The following is a 19,888-nucleotide window of genomic DNA, read 5'->3' as shown; positions in this document are numbered from 1 at the left end:
GGTGGTTTGTCGGCCGAGAGTCCCCCTGAAGACCATATTGGATGCTCGCTCCCTCGTCTTGATGGGCCCTCATCCACGTCCAACACCAGACCATCGCCTCTTTCGTGAACCTCGACCGTTCATGGGTCACGCTTCACCAGCCTTCTTCATCTACGAACGTGGATGGGCCGCTTAGACAATCACCAGTGCGCGCACAGCTACGCCTGCGCCGCCCAAGAGATCCGACCTTGCTGCGCCGGGATGGTTGACCATCAAGCATTAACGCATCAACGTCGAGAAAAGTGCAAAGCGCGACTCGCTGATGTCGATCCAGCGGCTGTGAGCCTGTCTCGGAATTGATACCGGCCAACGGCTAGGAGCCAGTCTACCAGGCACGGCATTCATTTGGTTGCTTGGCTGGACGAGGTGTGATACATCTATTCGTTGCAATGCTTGCGGACAGTTCTGCAAACAGCTCTACAGACACCTCAGAATGGCGCCCAAAACGGATGTATCTTTTGCATCATCATCAGTGCCTAAAGGAGACCTCACGTGTCACGCATCAAAAGGAAAGGTGCATAGCACGTTCTTTGGATAGCGAGCTCAAGCTGCAATATGGCTCTTTCCGTCCGCGTGGGTAGGCTGGCAGACGCTAGCTCGTAGATACAAGCCGTTTAGTTCCTGTCAAAATAAGGACATATGAAGAAAGGTCGTTGAATATGCGGCTGAGCCCAGTCAGCGTGCTCCATCGGGAGCGATTCGACGCTTCAACAAAGTCAACCCGCTATAGCTCAGCACCAATCCCCTCTTTCACTTGCGTTCTCGCTTTTTCCACTGGCTTTTCTGGGTCGGTACGTTGAACCAATGGGTCGACGTTGTCTGTGAAAGACCATCGATTCGGATGAGAGATCCTAGAAGTCGAAGAGTACATCTTTCGTCCGAAACCATGTCGTCTCTCACTCAAACTCGGTCCTGCCCCAATTAGTCGAAGGTGTCCACCCGGAAAGACAACCTATGCAGACGGCATGCGATATGCACATAGACATTTGGACATGCTCCAGTCGCACACGTTTGAGTGAGATTCACTCTGTTACCTTCCTATTGCATCATATGCAGATCTTCCGTGCCTGTTTCCCAGCGGAAGCTCGAGTTGAGCCGTGCATGTCCCCAGGAAAATGAGTAATGGGGTGCACCAGACGCCAAGGGCGAAGAACGTGACAACCTCAGAGGCGGTCTTCTCCTCCGTGCGTGGCCGGCGACTGGGATCAAAATCCCAGTCGAGCCGGCCTCCGGGCAGTCGATTGTGTGCATTCAAAGGACGGTGGTAATCGACCCATTCTTGCTTCAGGGCCGAAAAGGAGTGGGCTGTGCAAAAGTGCGCGATGAATGAGAGCGAGAATGCGAGCCACAGCCGTAGCCAGCCGCAAGAAAAGAAGCCGCGGGCCGTTGCGGCTCGGGCGGATGTGTTCCCCACTGCACCATGCTGAAAAGGCCAGGACGGGCTGGAGCGAAGGATAGACAGATGTGCTAATTGAGACAGGATGCACAGTCCGACCATGCCACTTGGCAATGAGTCCACGAGCCAAGTCAGCAAAAGAAAGGCAATAGAGGCCTACGTCATGAACCAAGTGCGCAGTCAGCAATGGAGAAAATCCCACGGCGAGACTGTAGCTTAGAGATGACGCACAGAAGCGATGCGCTGGAAGAGCCTTTTTGCTGACCGTGTATGATTTTCGATAAAATCGCACACCTTGATCAGACCAAGAGCTGCGAGAATCGAGGGAATTCAAGTTTAACGCCCAACATTGATTTGGAATCGCTCGCGCAGTTGCTGGCAATCCCCTTAAGTGACAGCCTTTTGGATTGTGCGCATTCTATGTCATTACTCACTGACGCAGATTAGCAGCAGGATCAAAGCCGCTCCGATCGCTGGAAGGCTGAAAATACGGAGAAGTGACACCATTGCTCCAGAGCCCCTATGTGCATACTGGCTCCTCGCCGTCCAGGAGGCTCCCAAAGGGCTGCGTTCTCAGCAAGGAGTCGCCGAGGCTCCAAAATCATTGCTTACGATACGGACACTCTGGGAAGCATCGCGCCACGTGTAGACGAAAACGAAAGCGCTGAGCGTAGGAAGCGAACGATGGATGGCGGAGGAGTGTCGAGTAGCAGCGAAAATGTTGATTGATGAACATGGCCGCCCGCGCGCTTGTAGAGCGAACCGCAATTGCAAGCATCATGGCCCCACACTCACAAGATGATGATTGCAACTCGATTCTTTAGTGATCATACCTCGCATTTACTAATCGCTCTACCACTCACGCCTTCCAAGGCAGAGTCTGCAGAGGCAATGATCTTTGGACTGGCGGCTGAGCGCTAGGTGTAAGGCGAAAGGTGCGGACTGCTTTGCGCGATTCGCGTCATTCACCTTGAACTCGACTGAGGAACGGCTACACGGTACCAGCACCATGGAGGCGCACATTCAAAAGGCGCTGCTGGATCGCATCTATGAGCGCCGCAAAGCTGCCACTCTGGATTTGGAGCGACAGGTGCGCGAGGCTCTGGTGCGAGGGGAACGCTCAAAGATCGATACCATCGTCCAGCAGCTGTGTGCGCTGCTTCTAAGCTCCTCCCCGAACAATGTCAATGCCCGCAACGGGGGTTTGATCGGCCTCGCTGGTCTTGGGATTGCGCTTGGCCAAGAGATCGCCCCTTATTTGCAGCAGGTCGTGCCGCCCATCCTGCAGTGCTTCATCGACCCGGATAGCAAGATCAGGTGCGTTTCGGGTAGGCTGCGGGTGATGCTACTCATTGGCTCAATTGTGTCCCCATGCCCCTGTTCAGATACTTTGCATGCGAGAGCTTCTACAACATTGCAAAAGTCTGCAAAGGCGAGATTCTCATCTTCTTTAACGAAATCTTCGATGCGCTATCCAAGCTTGCAGCCGACTCGGAGCTCTCTGTCAAGAATGGCGCCGAGCTGCTCGACCGGCTCTTGAAGGACATCGTCTGCGAGGCCGCACCGCACTATGTCTCGCGCACGCAAGACCTGTCGCGCATTCGTGCCCAGCAGGATGCGCGAAATGGTTCCATCAGCGGTGATGCAGAGCTCGATGTCGGGCGTCAAAAGGTAGCCGCAGAGCGCTTCTCCCACCTTTCCTTTGGAGAAGAGGCGCTTGACAGAGCCCAGACGGATATGGTAGCCAACAAGATGTTCAGTCTCGCACAATTCATTCCTCTGCTTTCGGAGAGGATCTACGTCCTCTCTCCTTTTACCCGGAATTTTCTCGTCAGCTGGATCACGGTCCTTGACTCGATCCCGCAGCTGGAGCTCGTCAGCTTCCTGCCTGCCTTCCTCGACGGCCTGCTCAAGTACCTGAGCGACCCCAACACGGACGTCCGCGTCGCAACGGCGAATGTCCTGGCGGACTTTTTGCAGAAGATAAAGGATGCGGCGGAGAAGAGGGAGCGAATACGGCAGCATCAGCGGCAGCAAATCGAGTACGCAGAGGCCCAGCAGCAACAGCGTTCGGCTAAGAAAGAAAAGGATGCTGCCATTGATTCGCCTGGCACCGATGGCGTGCAAGTAGCTGTGCAACCCCGTACAAGGCCGAATACGATCATCAAGCCTGTCCCCAGGCGCAAGAGTGCAAATGCAACGACGAAGGTTTCTCTCTCGGCTTCGCCAACGACAGGCGCAGCAAGTGACGCGGCTGACTCAGTAAGCACATCGAACGCCAAGTCCTTAGAACCTTCCTCTCAAGCTTCGCCAGAAGATGCAGCTAGCTCGACAGAGCCTGCGCCTACTGCTGAAGCTGACTCGGCTGCAAGTGCCACACCTGATACTGGCGCCCAACCAGAGGCACCAGCCGGTGACCAGAGCATTGTGGAAAGAGAGAGCGCGCAAGACGACCGAACCAGCTATGACGATGAGGTTGAAGATGACGAGGAAGGCACACAGATCTTCGAGGAGCCAATGCTGGAGGATTGGGTCCCCGGGCACGAGGTGCGCGTAAACTACGCTGCGATCTTGGAGATCCTTCTCAACCACATCTCCTTTCCTGGTGAACATGTTTAGCTGCCTCTGCGCTTGTGTCACGCCTCTCTTCTAACACATTAACTTTACTCTCTTTTGTGCAGACGAGGAGATTCAGGCTACCGCGCTGCATTGGATCTCGGAGCTGCTGCTCGTCGTGCCTGATGTCATTGTGCCCTTCACACCGCGCATTATACCCAGCATCCTCCCACTCATCGCGCATCACAGCCCGGCAATCCAAGCTGCCGCAAATGCAACAAACATCAACCTGTATCGCGTCATTCAGCAATTGCCAGCCCCCTCGCAACCCCCTCCAAGCATGCCTCCTCCGAATCGGCCGCTGTCAAGCGCTGCAGCGCGGGAGTCAAAGGATGTCAAGGCCCCAGTTAGCAAGATGCAGGTGCCACCGCTGTCACCGAGGATCCGTGCACAGCCGCTGGCAGCAGCACTCGAGCACGAAAGCGGACGCTCAAGTGCAGCGGATTCTGCGACACCCAAGCAGACTTCCTTCGGCAGCTTTGCTTCTTCCCCGCAGCCTCCGCCGGTGTCAGCATTCGATGGAGTGGACTACCCAAGCAATATCGAAGCTGATCTGTTCGACTATCATGCCACCGTCATCTCGCTCACGCTGCAACTGCTGGACGAACACGAGGAGACGCGTGTGACTGCGCTAGAGTGGCTGTTGATGTTGCACCAAAAGGCGCCACGGAAGATCCTGGTCATGGATGATGGCACGTTTCCGGCGCTGCTCAAGACGCTCTCGGATCCCAGCGAGGATGTGATCAAGGGCGACCTGCGCTTGCTCGCGCAAATCAGCAGCGCTTCCGAGGACACTTACTTTTACTCTTTCATGGCGAATCTACTCAGCCTCTTCAGCACTGATCGAAGGCTGCTCGAGACGCGCGGCAGCTTGATCATCCGACAGCTCTGCTCAAGCCTGCATACGGAGCGCATTTTCCGTACTATGGCTGAGATTCTCGAGCGGGAGGAGGATCTCGAGTTTGCGAGTATTATGGTGCAGAATCTGAACATCATCCTCGTCACGTCTCCCGAGCTCGCCGACTTTCGTAAGCGGTTGCGCAATCTTGAGACCAAAGACGGCTCGACGCTCTTTTCCAGCCTCTACCGCTCGTGGTCGCACAACGCCGTGGCGACATTCAGCCTGTGTCTGCTCGCGCAAGCGTACGAACATGCCAGCAATCTGCTGTCGATCTTTGCAGACCTCGAAATCACGGTCCCGTTGCTAATCCAGATCGACAAGCTGGTTCAGTTGCTCGAAAGCCCGGTGTTTACCTCGCTTCGGCTTCAGCTCCTTGAACCGGAGCGTTACCCATTTCTATTCAAATGTCTGTATGGACTGTTGATGCTGCTTCCACAATCCTCAGCCTTTGCGACGTTACGAAACCGTCTGAACGCCGTCAGCAGCCTCGGCTTTTTACAAACCGTTCCACGCGCAAGCTTTCCGGCAGGGTCGAGCGGCACAAGTGGGCCCGGCAGCGCGTCGAGTTCAAGCGCGGCAGGCTCAACGCGGAGCAAGATGCTTGGGCGCGAGGATCAGATCAGATGGAACGAGCTGCTGCTTCACTTCCGCTCAGTGCAGCTCCGGCACGAGCGCACGCGCCGTGCAGCCATGCTAGCGTCGCAGGCCAGCGATCGCACCTTCTCGCTCAGCCCCGAAAGCGCCCAGCACGCTGGTGGGGCGAGCTTCCCGGATCGCAACGGCGTCTATCCACCTGGTCCAGCGAGTCAGACAGGCAGGCGACGGGTGACGGGCGGAGGGCCCTCTCGCCGTTCATCTACCGCTTCACCCCTCAAGTCGATGCGGGTCGGGACCCTGGGGAATGACTCAGTGCCGGGAAGCGTACAGTCGCACGCCAATTCATTCTTTGGCTTCCCATCTGGCGTCCACAGCGATGTCATGCCAGCGGAGACGAACTCGCGACCGATGAGCCCTGGCGTCGGCGCTGGTCGCAGAGGCGCTGGCGCTGCTGCTGCTGTGCCTGCCGCTGCAATGCGAGCGCTGCCTGGCTCGCGCTATGTGAGCAGCTCTGCAGCCCCAGGCGCCTCGTCCGTTGGTCCTCGTTGAGAGCTAGCCGACGACATTGTACATTCGCTGCTCGCCTGTAGCTTAGCTTGCCTCCAGAATCCACATTTTCGGCCCTCGAACCCTGCTCGATGCTGCACACGTCGACAGTCGGCCGTTAGCCTCACTGTACAGCAGACAGTAGTGCAGCTTTGCGAGCTGAGTCGACAGACTGGACAGGGTCAGGGCCGCCTTCGGCCAAGGTTCCGTTCACATGCTTGCGTCTGCGACCAGATTATGTAAGCCCCATCGCTTATCCACCAAGTGCTCATCAGCCCTGTGGTTGACCCGCCTGGAGCAGGTCACGTGACGAACATCTCGCGGCGCATCATGATGGCACAACTCAATCACAATAGCTGCTCTTTGCTTCATTGCGCTGCAAGGTCGTCCTCGTCATTTGCATCTCTCTGATCCTTTCTTTCCCTTGCAGGTCTTACGGCCACAGCCACATTCGATCTACACAGTCACCGGTCCATGGAGTCGTACCGCCAAGATCAGGCGAGACGGAGATACGCAGCTGCCCCGCGTCCATTCCGGCCACCGACATTTGCAGGACGCGGCTTCGACACGGCCACACCAATGCCTGCGATCGAAGTAGCGCAGCAAGGGGACTTGATCGGCCTGGCCCGGGACGCATCTTTCGCACCGCCCCGGCACCCTGCGGCTCTGCAGAATGTTCCTGGCACTGCGCCATCTTCATATTCAGCATCGAGGCCAGCGGCTTCAAACAGCTCGTCTCCGCACCACGGCCCCAGCATGAGCATGGGAGGCGGCGGTAGCAGCAGCAACCACAGCCAACCTCAACAGCAACAGCGGGGTCCCAACGGAGAGCGCTACGTGCACATTCCTCGACGTGACAAGCACACCCCCGCAGCTGTCATCAAGATTCTAGACGATCACGAGCCGCCGCGGCGTCCCCCACCAACAATGACCGCAGCAGAACAGAACGCACCGCGTCAACGCCCGCAGCCAGGCACTGCAGTGAATACTGTGCGCCCGGTTTTATCCTCTGCACAACACTTCCTGACCAATGTGAAGCAGCAATTCAAGCAACCGCTCTCCCAGCCGAATGTATCTCAGAGCAACAATCCGGTACAGCCGCCTGCACCGATATACCACCCACTCCACGGCTACAAGCCACCTGCCGATAATGTCTACTCCACAACGCATCCCACGAATAAGGTGCGGCCGCTAGACGCTGATCCTCTGGGCGAAGGACCCAAACCATCGCTTTATGGGGGGCCGATGATCAAACCTGAAGAGCGGGACAGACAGCTGCAAGAAATGATCTCGAACATGGTCGACTTGTCCGATGTAGATCCTGCTCGGTCTCGCATCACAGGCCTCACCTGTGAGCTGATGCCGCATCAGATCCAAGGCGTCAACTGGATGGTGCAGCGCGAGAAAGGAAAAGAGAAAGGTGGCATCTTGGCAGACGATATGGGCCTCGGGAAAACGGTGCAAACGCTGGCGCTGATTGTCAGCAATCGACCGAGTCTGGAAACTTCAACAATCCGCTACATCGAAGAGGCTGCCAAGTCTGCGAATAGTAAAAAGGCAAATAGCGACATCAGCGGCGCAGGGAATGGGCCTAGCCGGCGAGAGATTGAGCTCAAAAGCCAGACCACGCTCATTGTCGCTCCGCTCGCAGTCATTCGGCAGTGGGAGCAGGAGATCAAGACAAAGAGCGATGCCGGCCTCAAAGTCTATGTTCATCATGGCACCGGCCGCGCCAAGTCGGCAGAGTCGCTGAAAGGCTACGATGTCGTCATCACAACATACACCACAGCCGCAGCTGAATGGGGCAACACACTCGAGGGGCAGCAGTCAGTCAAGTCGAAGAGGAACGGAAAGGGAAAGGGTAAAGATGAAGAGGAACCGGAGTGGGATTCCAGCAGCGACTCGGATAGTGCCAATGATAGCGGCGACGGCAAAGACGACAGTGACAGTAGTGTCGAGGTCGTCAAAGGCCCCGGGCGACAGACGATTGCGCTCAGGGTCAGGTCGCCTAGCAAGCCCAAAGGTTCCAAGGCGAAGATGGGTGGCACTAGGCGCATGCCAAAGAAGGCGACGTGCGCTCCTGCACCTCTTTTCGACATGCATTGGCTACGCGTGGTGCTGGACGAGGCGCAAAACATCAAGAACCATCGTGCAAAGTGCTCGCTGGCCAGCTACGCGCTCAGTCGCAAAGCGCACGCCAAGTGGTGTCTGTCAGGCACGCCAATCCAGAACACGAGTTACGAGCTATATTCGCTGATTCACTTCCTCGGGATTCCTCCCTTCAACGAATACCGGCACTTCAAGGAGAAGATCGGCGAGCCGTTGCAGAGCACAAACCAGAATCGCATCAACTGGGGGCTGAAGCGCCTGCGCATTGTGCTCGGCGCCATCATGCTCCGCAGGACAAAGGACGCGGAGCATGAGGGAAAGAAGATCCTCAGCCTGCCTCCGAGGGAGGTGCAGATCGTGGAGACCGACTTTGAGGACCCGGCCGAGCGTGAGTTTTACAGCGCGCTCGAGCGCAAGATGCAGGAAACGCTGAAAGAGGCGCAGCAAGAGGACGGCAAGATCAATCGCATGGGTGCGCTCGTCATGCTGCTGCGCTTGCGGCAGGCTTGCAGTCATCCCGCGCTAACGATGAAGAATATTGCTGTCGACGCTTTAGCCAGCACTCCCGGCTCCTCGACGTCAAAGTCGATTGCGGGTAGCAGCAGCAACCAGATCCAAAGCAAGACGACGGGCAGCAACGCAAGCGACACGGATGAGGCGGATGACTTGGTCAGCGCGCTTGCCGGTCTCACAGTCGGGCAGAATTGCGACATGTGTCGTGTACAGCTCGGACCGGGCTCCGGCCCTCGGTGCGAGGATTGCCAGCAAGCCATCAAGCGCTCCGCTGCTTCCGGCCGCGATTGGCTCAGTCCTGGGCGTACATCGACCAAGATCAACACGATGGTTCGCATGTTGACAGACTTCCACAAGGATGCACCAGCCGAAAAGGCGATCGTGTTCAGTCAGGCGAGCGACATTGCTTCAAACCTCTTCACACTTCGCGAGCTGACTTTTGAACGTCTTCTGTGTGGATAGTTCACCAGCTTTTTGGACCTCGTCGAGCCTTTCCTCAAGGAAGAGGGCCTCAACTATGTTCGCTGTGAGTGCAGCCACCGATAATTTACCGAGGTTTTGGACTCACTCTTACGTACGGCTTATTGCACATTGTAGACGATGGTTCGATGCGTCCCGATGCGCGCGAAACAGCCCTGCATACAATCAAGAACCGCGACGATTGCAAGATAATTCTCATCTCGTTCAAAGCCGGCAGCACGGGTCTCAACTTGACTTGTTGCAGCCGGGTCCTGCTGATGGACCTGTGGTGGAACCCGCAGATCGAAGAGCAAGCTTTCGATCGCGCACATCGACTGGGCCAGACGCGCGCCGTACGCATCTACAAGCTCTCGGTCAAAGACAGCGTGGAGCAACGCCTGCTGGACATCCAAAAGAAGAAACGCGAGCTCGCGAATTCAGCGCTGACGGGCGAGAGGTTGCAAAAGGGCAAGAAGAGTCAGCTCAGCTGGGTCGAGCTGCTCTACCTCTTTGGTGCAGAGCCCTGAGTTCATTCGAAGGTACAGAAGGCTAATCCAAGCATTTTTCTCACGCCCACATTCTTAAAGTTCTCTGTAGCATAGATGAGCAGCCAAGATACCCATTTCTTTGTACATCATCTACCCCTGAAACAGCAAACTTGCAGCCACTTCTAAATTTCCGCTGGCAGCGTCGAGCAGCTGGCCCGCTTGTTTCTCTGTTGCGCCAAGGTCTACGAGGCTTTTGATGGATGCGGCCGGCCACTTGTTGGTGCCGCCTGATGCCGCTCCGGCCGCCTGGCTTTCGGCTACGGATGCGGATGCGGAACTACCTGGCGCGCTACCTAGAGAAACGCCTTGGAGTTGACTTGTGGTCAAGCTTGATCCTGACCCGGATCCTGAAGCCGCTGCAGTTGACTTAGAGCCCGAACCATTGGGCTTGTGCTCCCATGAGAAGCCGCTGCCAGGGATGCCTTGGAGAAAGCGAGAGCTGCCCGCTAGCGACTGGTCCTGAATAGGCAAGTTGCCAATCCGCATCGCCGAGCCTGCTGCTGCCTCTGCGTTGCGCTTGGCGGCTTCGTCAACACCGATACCTAAGCTTGCCTGACTCGTGCCCTGGGTTTGCTGCTGCACATCCTCCTCGTCCTCGCCCGCATTGTCAAGCCTTGCGTTCGCGGGAAGTTCGTGCTCGTCCAAGAAGCGGATCTTCTCGTCTCCGACCAGCAGCGCATTCTCTTTGAGGTCGATGATAGCTTGGAAGCGCTTGAGCATGTCTAGACCGAAAAGCATTTCGACGCCTTTGCCTTCCATGATCGTGAATGAGCACGGCAAATAGAGCCTCTCGCCCAGGCGAATCTGGGCAGAATGCACGCGACCGAGGATCTTGGCTGTGCCGACGCCGCGAGCAATGCCCGCAAAACGTCGATCGATCAGTCGCATGATCCTGCGCAAATTTGTCTAAGCATCTTCCAGCACAGAGCTTGTTCAAGAGAAACTCACCCGCATCGCTCGGCACACTCGGGGGACATGATGGTCGCCTGCGCGCCGCTGTCCACAAACGCCTTGACGTTGGTGCCATTGACAGTCGTGTCGACGTACAACATCGTCACGCGCCCAAAACTTTCGGGAGAGTACTCCATTGCATGCTCCATGTTCTCTAGCACCCTTTCCTGCCTAATCGTCTCTTCGATTTTTGCTTGAGCCTCTGGGTCGAACGGGTCCGCATTGGCAAGCTCCATCATCGCTTGCGATGGACCGGGCATGCTCGATGCCATGACCATGCGCTGCTGATCGATGAATCGCTTGAAGAGAGCAGTGTTTCCCGAAGCAACTGCATCGGCAATCTGAGGATGAGATTCTCGCAACTGTGCCATGGCTTGCGGATTCGCTTGGATCTGACTTCGCAGCTCCTCCGCAATCTCGTCCTCCGTTGGCTGCCGCGCAGCAGGCAATCCTTTGGCCGCGCCACCACCAGAGCTGCTGCTGCCTCCCGCCGGATCCTGCTGCGCTAATATCAAGAGGTCGTCATCCGCAATCTTGTATGCTGCAAGTGATATGCTATCGTCCGAAAGAACCCGACCATTGAATGTCAGAACTTGCTTGGCCGCAGGGATGCCAGACTGTCGAAGCGACAAGGTGTTAGCTTTCCGAGTCAAGATGTCCTTCATGCCCGCTTCGACGCACATCAGTTTCCAGGATGGCTTTCAGATTCTCCACGGTGATGGAAGTGTCCACGCTCAGCGAAAATGTGTCGCTGTCAGTGACGACGGTCAGCATGTCGGTCGTTGGCGAGTGGTCACGGGAAAGGCAAGGTCACTGCGTCGGGCTCCGTTTGTTTCAACCTTGAGGACTTTGCAAGGTTCGAGCAGCCAGCGAAGGGACCAGGTGCAGTCCACCTGTTCGATGGGACATGTGGTTGTAGGATGCCAAGTTGCTCAAGTGCTGGTGTGGTGATCGGTGTAAACGTGGACGGAAGGGAGAGGGTTACGTGCGTGCTCGAAGGAGAATAACACAAGCAACACCATTGTCCCACACGCTAGCGTCCTTATATACTGCTCCTCCTACCCAGGTGTACTCCCACGCCTAGGCCTTGACATCTCCCCATCCCACCCCACCCATTCCTTCAATGACGACTGCAAGGGTAGTGGATACGTTGAGATTGAGCCTATGATAAATTCTACAATGGCAATGTCTTTGTGTACAGCATGTGTGGTGCTCCGTCTTCATCGAATGGCTCGCCTTCGCCCTTGTACCCAAATCTGCGGATGTGAGGGACGGGTGCCATCAGCTGTGAGAGCCTTTCGCGAAAGTCAATAGAGTACCCACTTCTCGTACATTGCGCGAACGGGCATCTGGCTATGCAGACGAATGTTGCACATCGATACTGCATCCGAGTGCTTCGAATTTGCGGCCGCTCTCCGGAGAGCGTTAGCGAGCCAGGCCTCGCCCTGCTCGACTAGCAACCTACCCCAGCCTGACCCTCGCAATTCAGCAAGCAACGCGAGACGACCCAGCTTGGCTCCTGCTTGCAAGAGGTCTTCGCTTTTTCCCATGCGACCGGTCTTTACGAACGCTGTTGCAATCTGGTCTTCCGTGAGAGGAGGACCGAGCGGTGTGTCTGCTGGGAGGCCCTCCACTTTGTTGAGTGAGCCTGCCGAAGGATAGGGAGAGAAGCGAATGGTCCCGAGGCCTCTTTTAGGGTCGCTCTTGCAAGCAAGAATGAAATGAGCGCTGATCAGGTCATACCTGCATCCAAGCCATTGAGGTCAGACACGTCATTGCAGCAAGAATGGAAAGAGGGCTGCGCTCGGATGCACTCATCTACTTCGCTCTCCAAACTGAATCCTTGCTCTTTGTGAAACACCTCTATTCGGACTTCGTACGCTTGTCGAAGCTGCTCCTTATTTGTGCATAAGATCACCAGAAAGTCGCCTGCTGATGGCTTCCCGCTCGAGGTCGACATGTCTGGTTGAGACGCGCGTTGCTATTCCCCAATCCGGATGATTGACTCCATTCGGCGGTGGAATTTGGAATCCGGCAAGTTAGAATACGGTGTCGAACGATTGCTCATTCAGAGTACGGATCAGTGTGGTGGAACAGGTTGTGGTACTTTGATTCGACACTGCGTTTAGAAAGGGCAGCTTCGAATGGGAGAAAGCTGGCGAACAGGGAACGGTAGACCGTATAGGACCTCGGGGGCTTTCATTGCTTGCGAGGCGGTATAAATAGCATCTTGAGTCCAGCGGAAGACGCCTTTACGCTCGACACATCAGCTACTGCGCTGCATCCAAATCAAGCTAGGATTCTAGTAAACATGTAGCTCCTGAACATGATTGGGGTGAAAGTTTACCCCTTTAGCGGTTTAAATAATTGTACGAGCCAGCGACGCTATGGAGGCGGGATTCTTCTCGCTTCGCCGTACACTCGCTCCTGATCGAGGTAGTGGGCAATGCTTGCAGGAACCTTTTGCTGCTGCTGCCGTATGAGCTCCTCGGTCGAGGTGGCCCCATCAGTCCGATACAGCTTGCGGACGTCTGTGCTGCTGCAACCTTGCACCTCTGTCGGAAGCTGCCAAAGCGCAACTTTGTGTTGCTCGACCCACGGTTGCACGAGCTCACTTCGGAGCAGCTGCTCTTCTGATTCGTTCTCCATGCTCTTTCCAGGTAAGCTTGACGGGACGCGAGACGCGACGACAAACGTCGTCCCTTCCTTGTTGAAGAATCGTTCGGCAGAGGCGTGGAAAGCTTGGGTGGAAGGATAGTATCGAAGTGCAAAGAATCGTTCCAAAGTGTCCATGCCGACTTGCCAATGCAGTCGGATGGTAGGCGAGGCAGTGTTCGGTGCCACTTTTCGCAGCAGATCTTGCATGTACTTGTGCACCAGTGTCGACTTTTCGAACATCAAAGGCGGGTCAACGATGCCCACGGCGACGGCTGGTTCGTAAGCGGCGCCAGCGATGGAGCTGCCGCCGCTACCGTCATCAGCAGCATCCATCGATTGCCCTGTAGTCTTTTTGCGCAAAAAAGCCTCAATCTCCTTTGCGAGCAGCTCCATCATCTCTAATCGTTGCAGCTGAGACGCGTCTCCTCTCCGGCCCAGGCCTTTATCTGCATTCCGTACGGAGAAGAGGAGCAGATGCGCGTCATATTCGGGCTTTGGGTCGGCCGACGCAATTGGTGTCGAATCCCCTGCTACAGTTGATGAGCCCGGGCGACAAACGAGGAGCGCAGGACCTAGAGCGATGGCTCTGTGGGCGAGTGTAGGAGGGTTAAAGGACGAGTCGAGGACAGCAATATCGATCGTCTCTTTTCCGGCGGCTGTTCCCTCATCGCTGGCCTGGCCGCGAGCTGATTTAAACGGCCAATTCGGCTTATTCGAATACAAGATCGTCAATCCCAGACTGGAGCTGGAGCTAGATGCGAGAAAGGCGTCAAGGCCGGACGAAAGCGCGGCTCGCCGAGCAGGCGGCAATACCGGCATGGCACACTGAGTTGCGAGTTGGCCCGCAGAAGATTCTCTGCAGCGTTCCGAAATTCAATGAGGTCTCGTTTACAGAAACGCAGTCACCAACTGCACCGCCAGCTGCCATCGATTGCTGTGTGCACGGTGCTTTCACACGGGACGGACGCTGAACGACTTGCGGCCGAGTGGACGGATGTGACCACGGCGGCAACGACATCCATGGCTCCCCAGTGAGTTCGGTTCGGAGGACATAGAATATTGACGAACCGGCTCATGCCGCACGCTCGAGGAAAATAAAACAGGAGAGGCTGCTTCAAGCGTTCCTAATGGATTCAATTCTCACCGTCAACGCTGTCTGTCGCCCGAAACGAATTCAAGCTTGCCGAGGTGCATACTCGGAAGAGGATTCGAATACTCAAGACCCGCGTGCACACCGCCTCTAAGAGGGTCCTCTGGGCAAAATGAGCAATTCTACTTGCGTCGGGAGATGCCGCCATGCACGCTTTCAGCCCCGAGGTGATCCTGCAACGTGCGGCTGCTTCCTTCGATATGGCATGCACGCTCGTTCTTCAGCTGATGTGTGCGCCCCCACCCGATGAGCATCATGCGCCACTGCGCCACGTCGCCGGACGGACATGTATTGTATCAGGAGCCCCAGACCAAAGCATGATGCAATTGCTTTTCGGTGACACATCGCAGTGAACCACATAGAGTAGAGCGACAGGGCGGCACGACAAGGAGAGAGGATGACCCAGTGCTTTTGCTCTGGCGCCGCTCGGCCGGCCTCGAGATGCGTAGCGCCCCCGGATTAGATCTTCTGCGACTTCAGGCCGTCTTTCCAGAAGATGAAGTATGGAGTGACGCCGTCCTCGCGGTAGTTGAGGAGGACGACCATGCTGAAATGGGATCGAACGCAGCGTCGTCAGCACGATGCACAGCAGCACTCCTGCAGCGAACCTTCAACCCGTTCCTTCACAACCTCCATCTGTGGGACCTTTGCAAGGCAGATTGTGATGCGTTGTGTGCGGAAAGTGTGGCTTTCCGATCACATTTTTCCCGTCCTCCACGCCTTGATAGCCGCCGAGCTAAGCCGCATGCGGGTAAGGGCACAAAATAAAACTTACCCATCCGGGTTCATGCTTTCTCCAGTGTAGAACTCGTAGTCCTTAAAGTTGGCGACGATCTTCTTTGCAAACTCGGCGGCACCCTTCTCGAACGCCGGGACGCGGTCCGGGTTGGACTCCTGGAGTTTGTTCTTGATGGACTTCATGTAGCCCTTGAGGTAGGTAAGGTACCCCTTCTTGTCGAATGAGGTCTGCTGCAGCTTTGCCGAGTGGACGACGTCGATAACCTGCTCGGCGCCGCTCTCGAGGGCCTCGGCCTGCTCCTCAGCAGATGGGTTGCCTCCAATGTCAACGTCACCCTCTTGGATGACGATCTGCTTTCCGTCGACCTCGTAGACGATGTCGTTGATCTCCTTCCTGCAGGGAGCAGAGGCGGGGAGATGCAGCATTAGCGGAGCGGCCTGGGTGCGCGAGCAAAATCACACGAGGAACCGAATCACTCACATGTCGTAGGAGTCGGTGAGCATCTCATCGTCGGTGATAATGTCGGTGAAGAGCTGCAGTGGAGAGGAACGTAAGCAGACCGCTCCCCCTCCTGCACAAAGCGCAGTGCACACTGGAATGATGCGCCCGCGCCAGAGGCAAAGGACTTACAAGCATCTTGGCGGTGGTTCCTGCTGAATCGCGACGACAACAACAACAATAACAAAAGAACGGGTCCTGGGATGGCGCTTGGATGCGAGAGAGCTCGAGGTGAGCAGTGTGGTAGAGATGTGCTCGCGAAGAAGGTGTTGTTGGTGAGCGAGCCAGGCAGGCAGGCAGGCAGGCAGGGAGAGAAAATTGGAGCGGGGAGCAGCGGATACGGGCGCAACTCAGAAGTAGTGTGCCGCCGCCACAGGAGCAGCGGCAGTCAGCAGCAACGGGCATGAGAACACTCTCTTGCCTACTGCGCTGAAGAAAATTCTCGCAGGTGTGGGTCGTGCCCTCATCACACACACAGCGCCTGAGTTCCGCGTTCCGATTTGCCACGCCCTCACCTTCGCTTCGACCTCCCCCGCTAAACTGTTGCAACTTCCACATCGCCTTGCGAGGTTCGCAGATGACTTTCGCAGTGTGCTCCACCACGCGCTGCGGACCTCCACTGCTCGCTCGCCCTAACTGCAGCCAGCATGGATGCGGGTGCGTTTGATGCGGATGCAGGCGGGCACGACACGGTCTTCTTTCGTAATGATCCTGCTGAATGATGCGGATGGCGCGGCCGCACATGTGTGCTTTCGTGTGCTTTTGAATATCGCATCTTGTCCAAAAACAGCCGCGCTCGCTCGGGCCCGTGGGAGAGCGTGTGGAATGTGCAATGGCAGACACCGGCAGGGTGTATAGCGCGGACAGCCACACATGCGGACGGCGCTTCTTTGAATCACATCTGCGCAGGATAGCGCCTGTGCTCGTCAGACTGGCCACTTGCACGAGCCACGCACCACCTGCCGAATGCAAGACCTGCCCCCTTCGCTGGTGGTTTCTGCGAGCTATTCATCATATGGAAGCTCGCACAGCTGCGCGCTCAAGGTCTTTGACTGCGGACGGCGAGCGTGACATGCCAAGTCGATGATCATGTGTGCGGGTAAAGACCTCCCCAGCGACCTCCGCTCACGTCGTTTACCTCGTATGCCACGCTTACAACTGGAGATTCATACAGGCTGAACGCTCGACTCCCTTTGCACCAAGCTGCGCAGCACTTCCATCGAATCGTATGTAAATTTGTACATCGACTCCCTGTCGTGGGTCAACGCCTCGCGCGGCTGCATGTGGGGCGCCTTCAGAGACACTGTGTATTTGGGGTTGCAAATCCACTCGGAGGGAGATGCGCCTCGGCGCTTGAAGCTTGACTGTTGCTTGACTATCTTGCGCTGGCGAGAAACTTCATCACAGCCCTTGAGCACGCACACCTCAGAACAAGTCGAGCCTTGCGAGGGGCCGGCGTGGAACCGTAAAAAGGATTGGTCCATCGGAGGTATCGTCGCGAAAAACTTTGTTCTGCCCCATTGTATGCATGCACTATGCACCACACTTTTGCGTGGGCTGCATCAAATCTTCCGCCCGCCCTCATACCACCCGCATATGTGTGTGAGCCAGGCTGAACATCAGGGCCCGAGTGAGACGAGCTGCGATTGTAGACTTGTACATCCTGCTCATTAGCCTGAACACCCCGTTGCATGATTCGTGTTTCATCAGTGCGTTCGTGTTCAGGATTCAAGAGTGCGCCAGTATTCAGCGTCTACCTTGCTTTGCAGCATGGGCCAATCACACTTGCATGCCAATGCGAGCTTTGTCTACAGTGAACAAAGTTTGGGTATTGGTCCCCGCTCCCAAGCCTTTTGAATCTCGAGATCGAAAACTGCACCTCCAAAACTATGCGCAACGTCGAACGCTCTTTCAAACCCCGTTTCTCACAGCACCCCGATGTTCCTCCAAAGGGCGCAACGAGCTGCCGTTGGCCCTACGTCATCGACAAGCAGGCTACGTTGAGAGACGACGACCTGCTGCTGTCTTCCCTTTTGAGACAGCATGAAGGGCCCTTTGCGCCTACATTGTATACTTCATCGCCTCATGACAGTTCCACCATCTGTGCAAGCAGGGAGTACATGTGTATGTGTATGTAAGCATGGTGCATATGCGTGGAGAATGGATGAATCGCGATAGTGATGCCATGATCTGCGACGATGAAGCAATCTGGAGATTGTTACCTAATGCAAAAAGCCTGGAGGCGTGGGTGGACAAGTTCCAGACTTCTGCGAGAGAAACCAACCCTTGTGTTTCTTTTGTCTTTTTTCTTTGTACGTACGCATGCACGGAAGCTTGGCAGCTGGGACAGTGCGCCTCTGGCAGACTATGTAGCCAAAGTGAGACCCTAGCGCGGTTTAGGATCTACCCCGTGGGGGGCCGCGGGCCAGAAGGAGAAGCGAGAGCCTTATATAATGTAGTGGGTCGGGGCGATGCGGCAGCAAGTTCTCAGCTTCGCGTCCTTTTGATTGAATTGGACTTGCTGGTAGCATTGGCGAGACACTTCAAATCATGTGGCACCGGTGAGGGCAAAGAAAGAGTCTGCCGATGTACACTGGAGCTGGAGAGCATGCCAATGACGATGTGAGTGTCTTCCACGCTTGACACTTGTCGGTAGTATGTTGTGAGGACACGCACTTGTGATTGCTTCATGTCAGGAAAGGCACCAGCAGAAGTTAAAGGAGTGAAGGCTTCTACTGGAGAACATAAAGTGGGATGAGCTCACACTTAAGAACTGTGCGTAGGAGGAGAGAAGCATTGGAATCCGCCGAATGATGTGAGGGAACATATTTCAGACTTCTTTAATTCGGACATTCGGGAGGGCGCGGGCTGCAGCGACTTTAATGCGAGAAGCTTTGGACACAAACCTGAGGGATTGCGAGTTTAATGTCGAAGTCTCGAAGAAGTGAGCAACTGCGACAACTACTACGTAAGCAATTCGACGAATATCGTGAAAGCACCGCAGGAGAAAGAATGTGCCCTTAGAGCTGAGTTTACATATGCCAGTATATGCCCTGCAGAGGCACGAGTTCGTTGCGGGAGCGCATTTCCACCCCGGCAGATCCTCACTCAGGCCACTCGCCAAGGTCAACCGTGAGATAACTGCGTTCTCGCCCTTCCGGTGAGTACCCAAGATGCCTACGCTGACGAAAAAAAAGTCAAATACTGCATGCTCGTGACTTCATCGGTGGTGATTTCCCCTTGCACCAGGATCAAAACCCAGGTGCTGATCATTGCTTGAGACTTGGACGAGGGGTCTACGACTGAGGAAGAGAACGAAACGATTGACTTTCTGTGAAGCGCATACTAGTCAGCTGTACACAGAGAATAGGGCGAGTAGGCAGACTCCTCCCGCTGAATCTCAAAAAGCACCCATGGAAATGATGCATTGCGGTGGAGGAGATAGTGGCAACAGGTGTTTGAACCTGCCAAGTGGGGCCGTTGCTACCCCGCTCAACTGGCAAGCAGGCCGTGCGGCGTGGTGCTCACCGCGCGCTCGTCTTCTCCACTCAAAGAGGAAGCAGCTCGATGCGTGTCCACACCTAGGGCGAGCAGGTGTGGTAGACGGTGCGCTGGTGGGAAGAAGATGGTGGTAATCAGGAAGGATGGTGGCAACAAGAAGTTCAGCCCAATTTGGGAAGTAAGAGATGCGCGCTCCAGCGAAAGTCGAAGCTTGAGCACGTCTGACGTCACCAGCCTTCGCGCTGTGCAAGGCTGGGGGTCCCTTGTAATCCTAACTTTCATTGAGGAGCAAAGAGGCGCCAAGTTGTAAGCCAACCTTTGGTGAGGGGCAAAAGGGCGGCACCGCAACTTTTCATGTGCAATTAAGGAGCCAGCGGACAATAGCAAAGGGACTCCTGGTACGGTGCCACGGTTCCACCATTGCCATGAAAAAGGGGTGTGAGCCAGGCATCCTTGGTTTCCAGCGAGCAGTTGATACATGAGTTCTTGCCACGCAATCGATCATACAACGATCAGCTGGTGAAAAGGCATCACGACACATTGTGGGGTTCTCCTGTTCATCACAGGTTAACGTTCTGTGTTATTCTCAGTTCGATTCTGGGGCTGGTCACGCTTTCATTAACACCTTATGATCAGCTGGTGAAAAGGTATCACGACACATTGTGGG

At 55.8% G+C, this 19,888-nt stretch overlaps 7 protein-coding genes and 1 pseudogene across 8 annotated transcripts; 4 read left to right on the top strand and 4 right to left on the bottom strand.

The window, feature by feature from the left end:
- Positions 1-806: 806 nt before the first annotated feature.
- K437DRAFT_281779 (uncharacterized protein) lies at positions 807-1,756 on the bottom strand (the record flags this gene model as incomplete). The annotated part of the gene is made up of 2 exons (XM_013384921.1): positions 807-1,591; positions 1,667-1,756. Coding segments are annotated over 2 exons (612 nt in total), but the record flags the coding sequence as incomplete, so codon positions are not given.
- A 688-nt stretch (positions 1,757-2,444) lies between these two features.
- On the top strand, positions 2,445-6,098 carry K437DRAFT_270869 (ARM repeat-containing protein; the record flags this gene model as incomplete). The annotated part of the gene is made up of 3 exons (XM_013384920.1): positions 2,445-2,752; positions 2,821-4,040; positions 4,117-6,098. 3 exons carry the CDS (start codon positions 2,445-2,447, stop codon positions 6,096-6,098), a joined length of 3,510 nt encoding a protein of 1,169 aa, XP_013240374.1.
- Positions 6,099-6,521: 423 nt separating this feature from the next.
- Positions 6,522-9,811, top strand: K437DRAFT_259799 (uncharacterized protein). Its single transcript, XM_013384919.1, has 3 exons — positions 6,522-9,110; positions 9,180-9,243; positions 9,315-9,811. Exons 1-3 carry the CDS (start codon positions 6,675-6,677, stop codon positions 9,701-9,703), a joined length of 2,889 nt encoding a protein of 962 aa, XP_013240373.1. The 5' UTR covers positions 6,522-6,674; the 3' UTR covers positions 9,704-9,811.
- A 1,996-nt stretch (positions 9,812-11,807) lies between these two features.
- K437DRAFT_276563 (uncharacterized protein) lies at positions 11,808-12,635 on the bottom strand (the record flags this gene model as incomplete). The annotated part of the gene is made up of 3 exons (XM_013384918.1): positions 11,808-11,931; positions 11,999-12,418; positions 12,490-12,635. 3 exons carry the CDS (start codon positions 12,633-12,635, stop codon positions 11,850-11,852), a joined length of 648 nt encoding a protein of 215 aa, XP_013240372.1. The 3' UTR covers positions 11,808-11,849.
- Positions 12,636-12,858: 223 nt separating this feature from the next.
- Positions 12,859-14,299, bottom strand: K437DRAFT_259796 (uncharacterized protein). The gene has a single exon (XM_013384917.1). It carries the CDS (start codon positions 14,150-14,152, stop codon positions 13,061-13,063), a length of 1,092 nt encoding a protein of 363 aa, XP_013240371.1. The 5' UTR covers positions 14,153-14,299; the 3' UTR covers positions 12,859-13,060.
- Positions 14,300-14,469: 170 nt separating this feature from the next.
- On the bottom strand, positions 14,470-16,002 carry K437DRAFT_251875 (translationally-controlled tumor protein). The gene is made up of 4 exons (XM_013384916.1): positions 15,853-16,002; positions 15,703-15,755; positions 15,259-15,615; positions 14,470-15,030 (listed from the first exon to the last, which is right to left on the bottom strand). The coding sequence occupies exons 1-4, from the start codon at positions 15,856-15,858 to the stop codon at positions 14,943-14,945; spliced, it is 504 nt and encodes a 167-aa protein (XP_013240370.1). The 5' UTR covers positions 15,859-16,002; the 3' UTR covers positions 14,470-14,942.
- Positions 16,003-16,733: 731 nt separating this feature from the next.
- Positions 16,734-17,650, top strand: K437DRAFT_38315 (uncharacterized protein). The gene is made up of 2 exons (XM_013384915.1): positions 16,734-17,350; positions 17,431-17,650. Exons 1-2 carry the CDS (start codon positions 17,002-17,004, stop codon positions 17,535-17,537), a joined length of 456 nt encoding a protein of 151 aa, XP_013240369.1. The 5' UTR covers positions 16,734-17,001; the 3' UTR covers positions 17,538-17,650.
- Positions 17,651-19,731: 2,081 nt separating this feature from the next.
- Positions 19,732-19,831, top strand: K437DRAFT_t60 (annotated as a pseudogene). Its single transcript has one exon. The product of its transcript is annotated as a tRNA-OTHER (tRNA).
- Positions 19,832-19,888: the final 57 nt, after the last annotated feature.

Source organism: Tilletiaria anomala (genome assembly GCF_000711695.1).
Source record: "Tilletiaria anomala UBC 951 chromosome Unknown K437scaffold_139, whole genome shotgun sequence".
NCBI classification, from domain to species: Eukaryota; Fungi; Basidiomycota; class Exobasidiomycetes; order Georgefischeriales; family Tilletiariaceae; genus Tilletiaria; species Tilletiaria anomala.
This window is presented reverse-complemented; position numbering and strand designations above follow the sequence as displayed.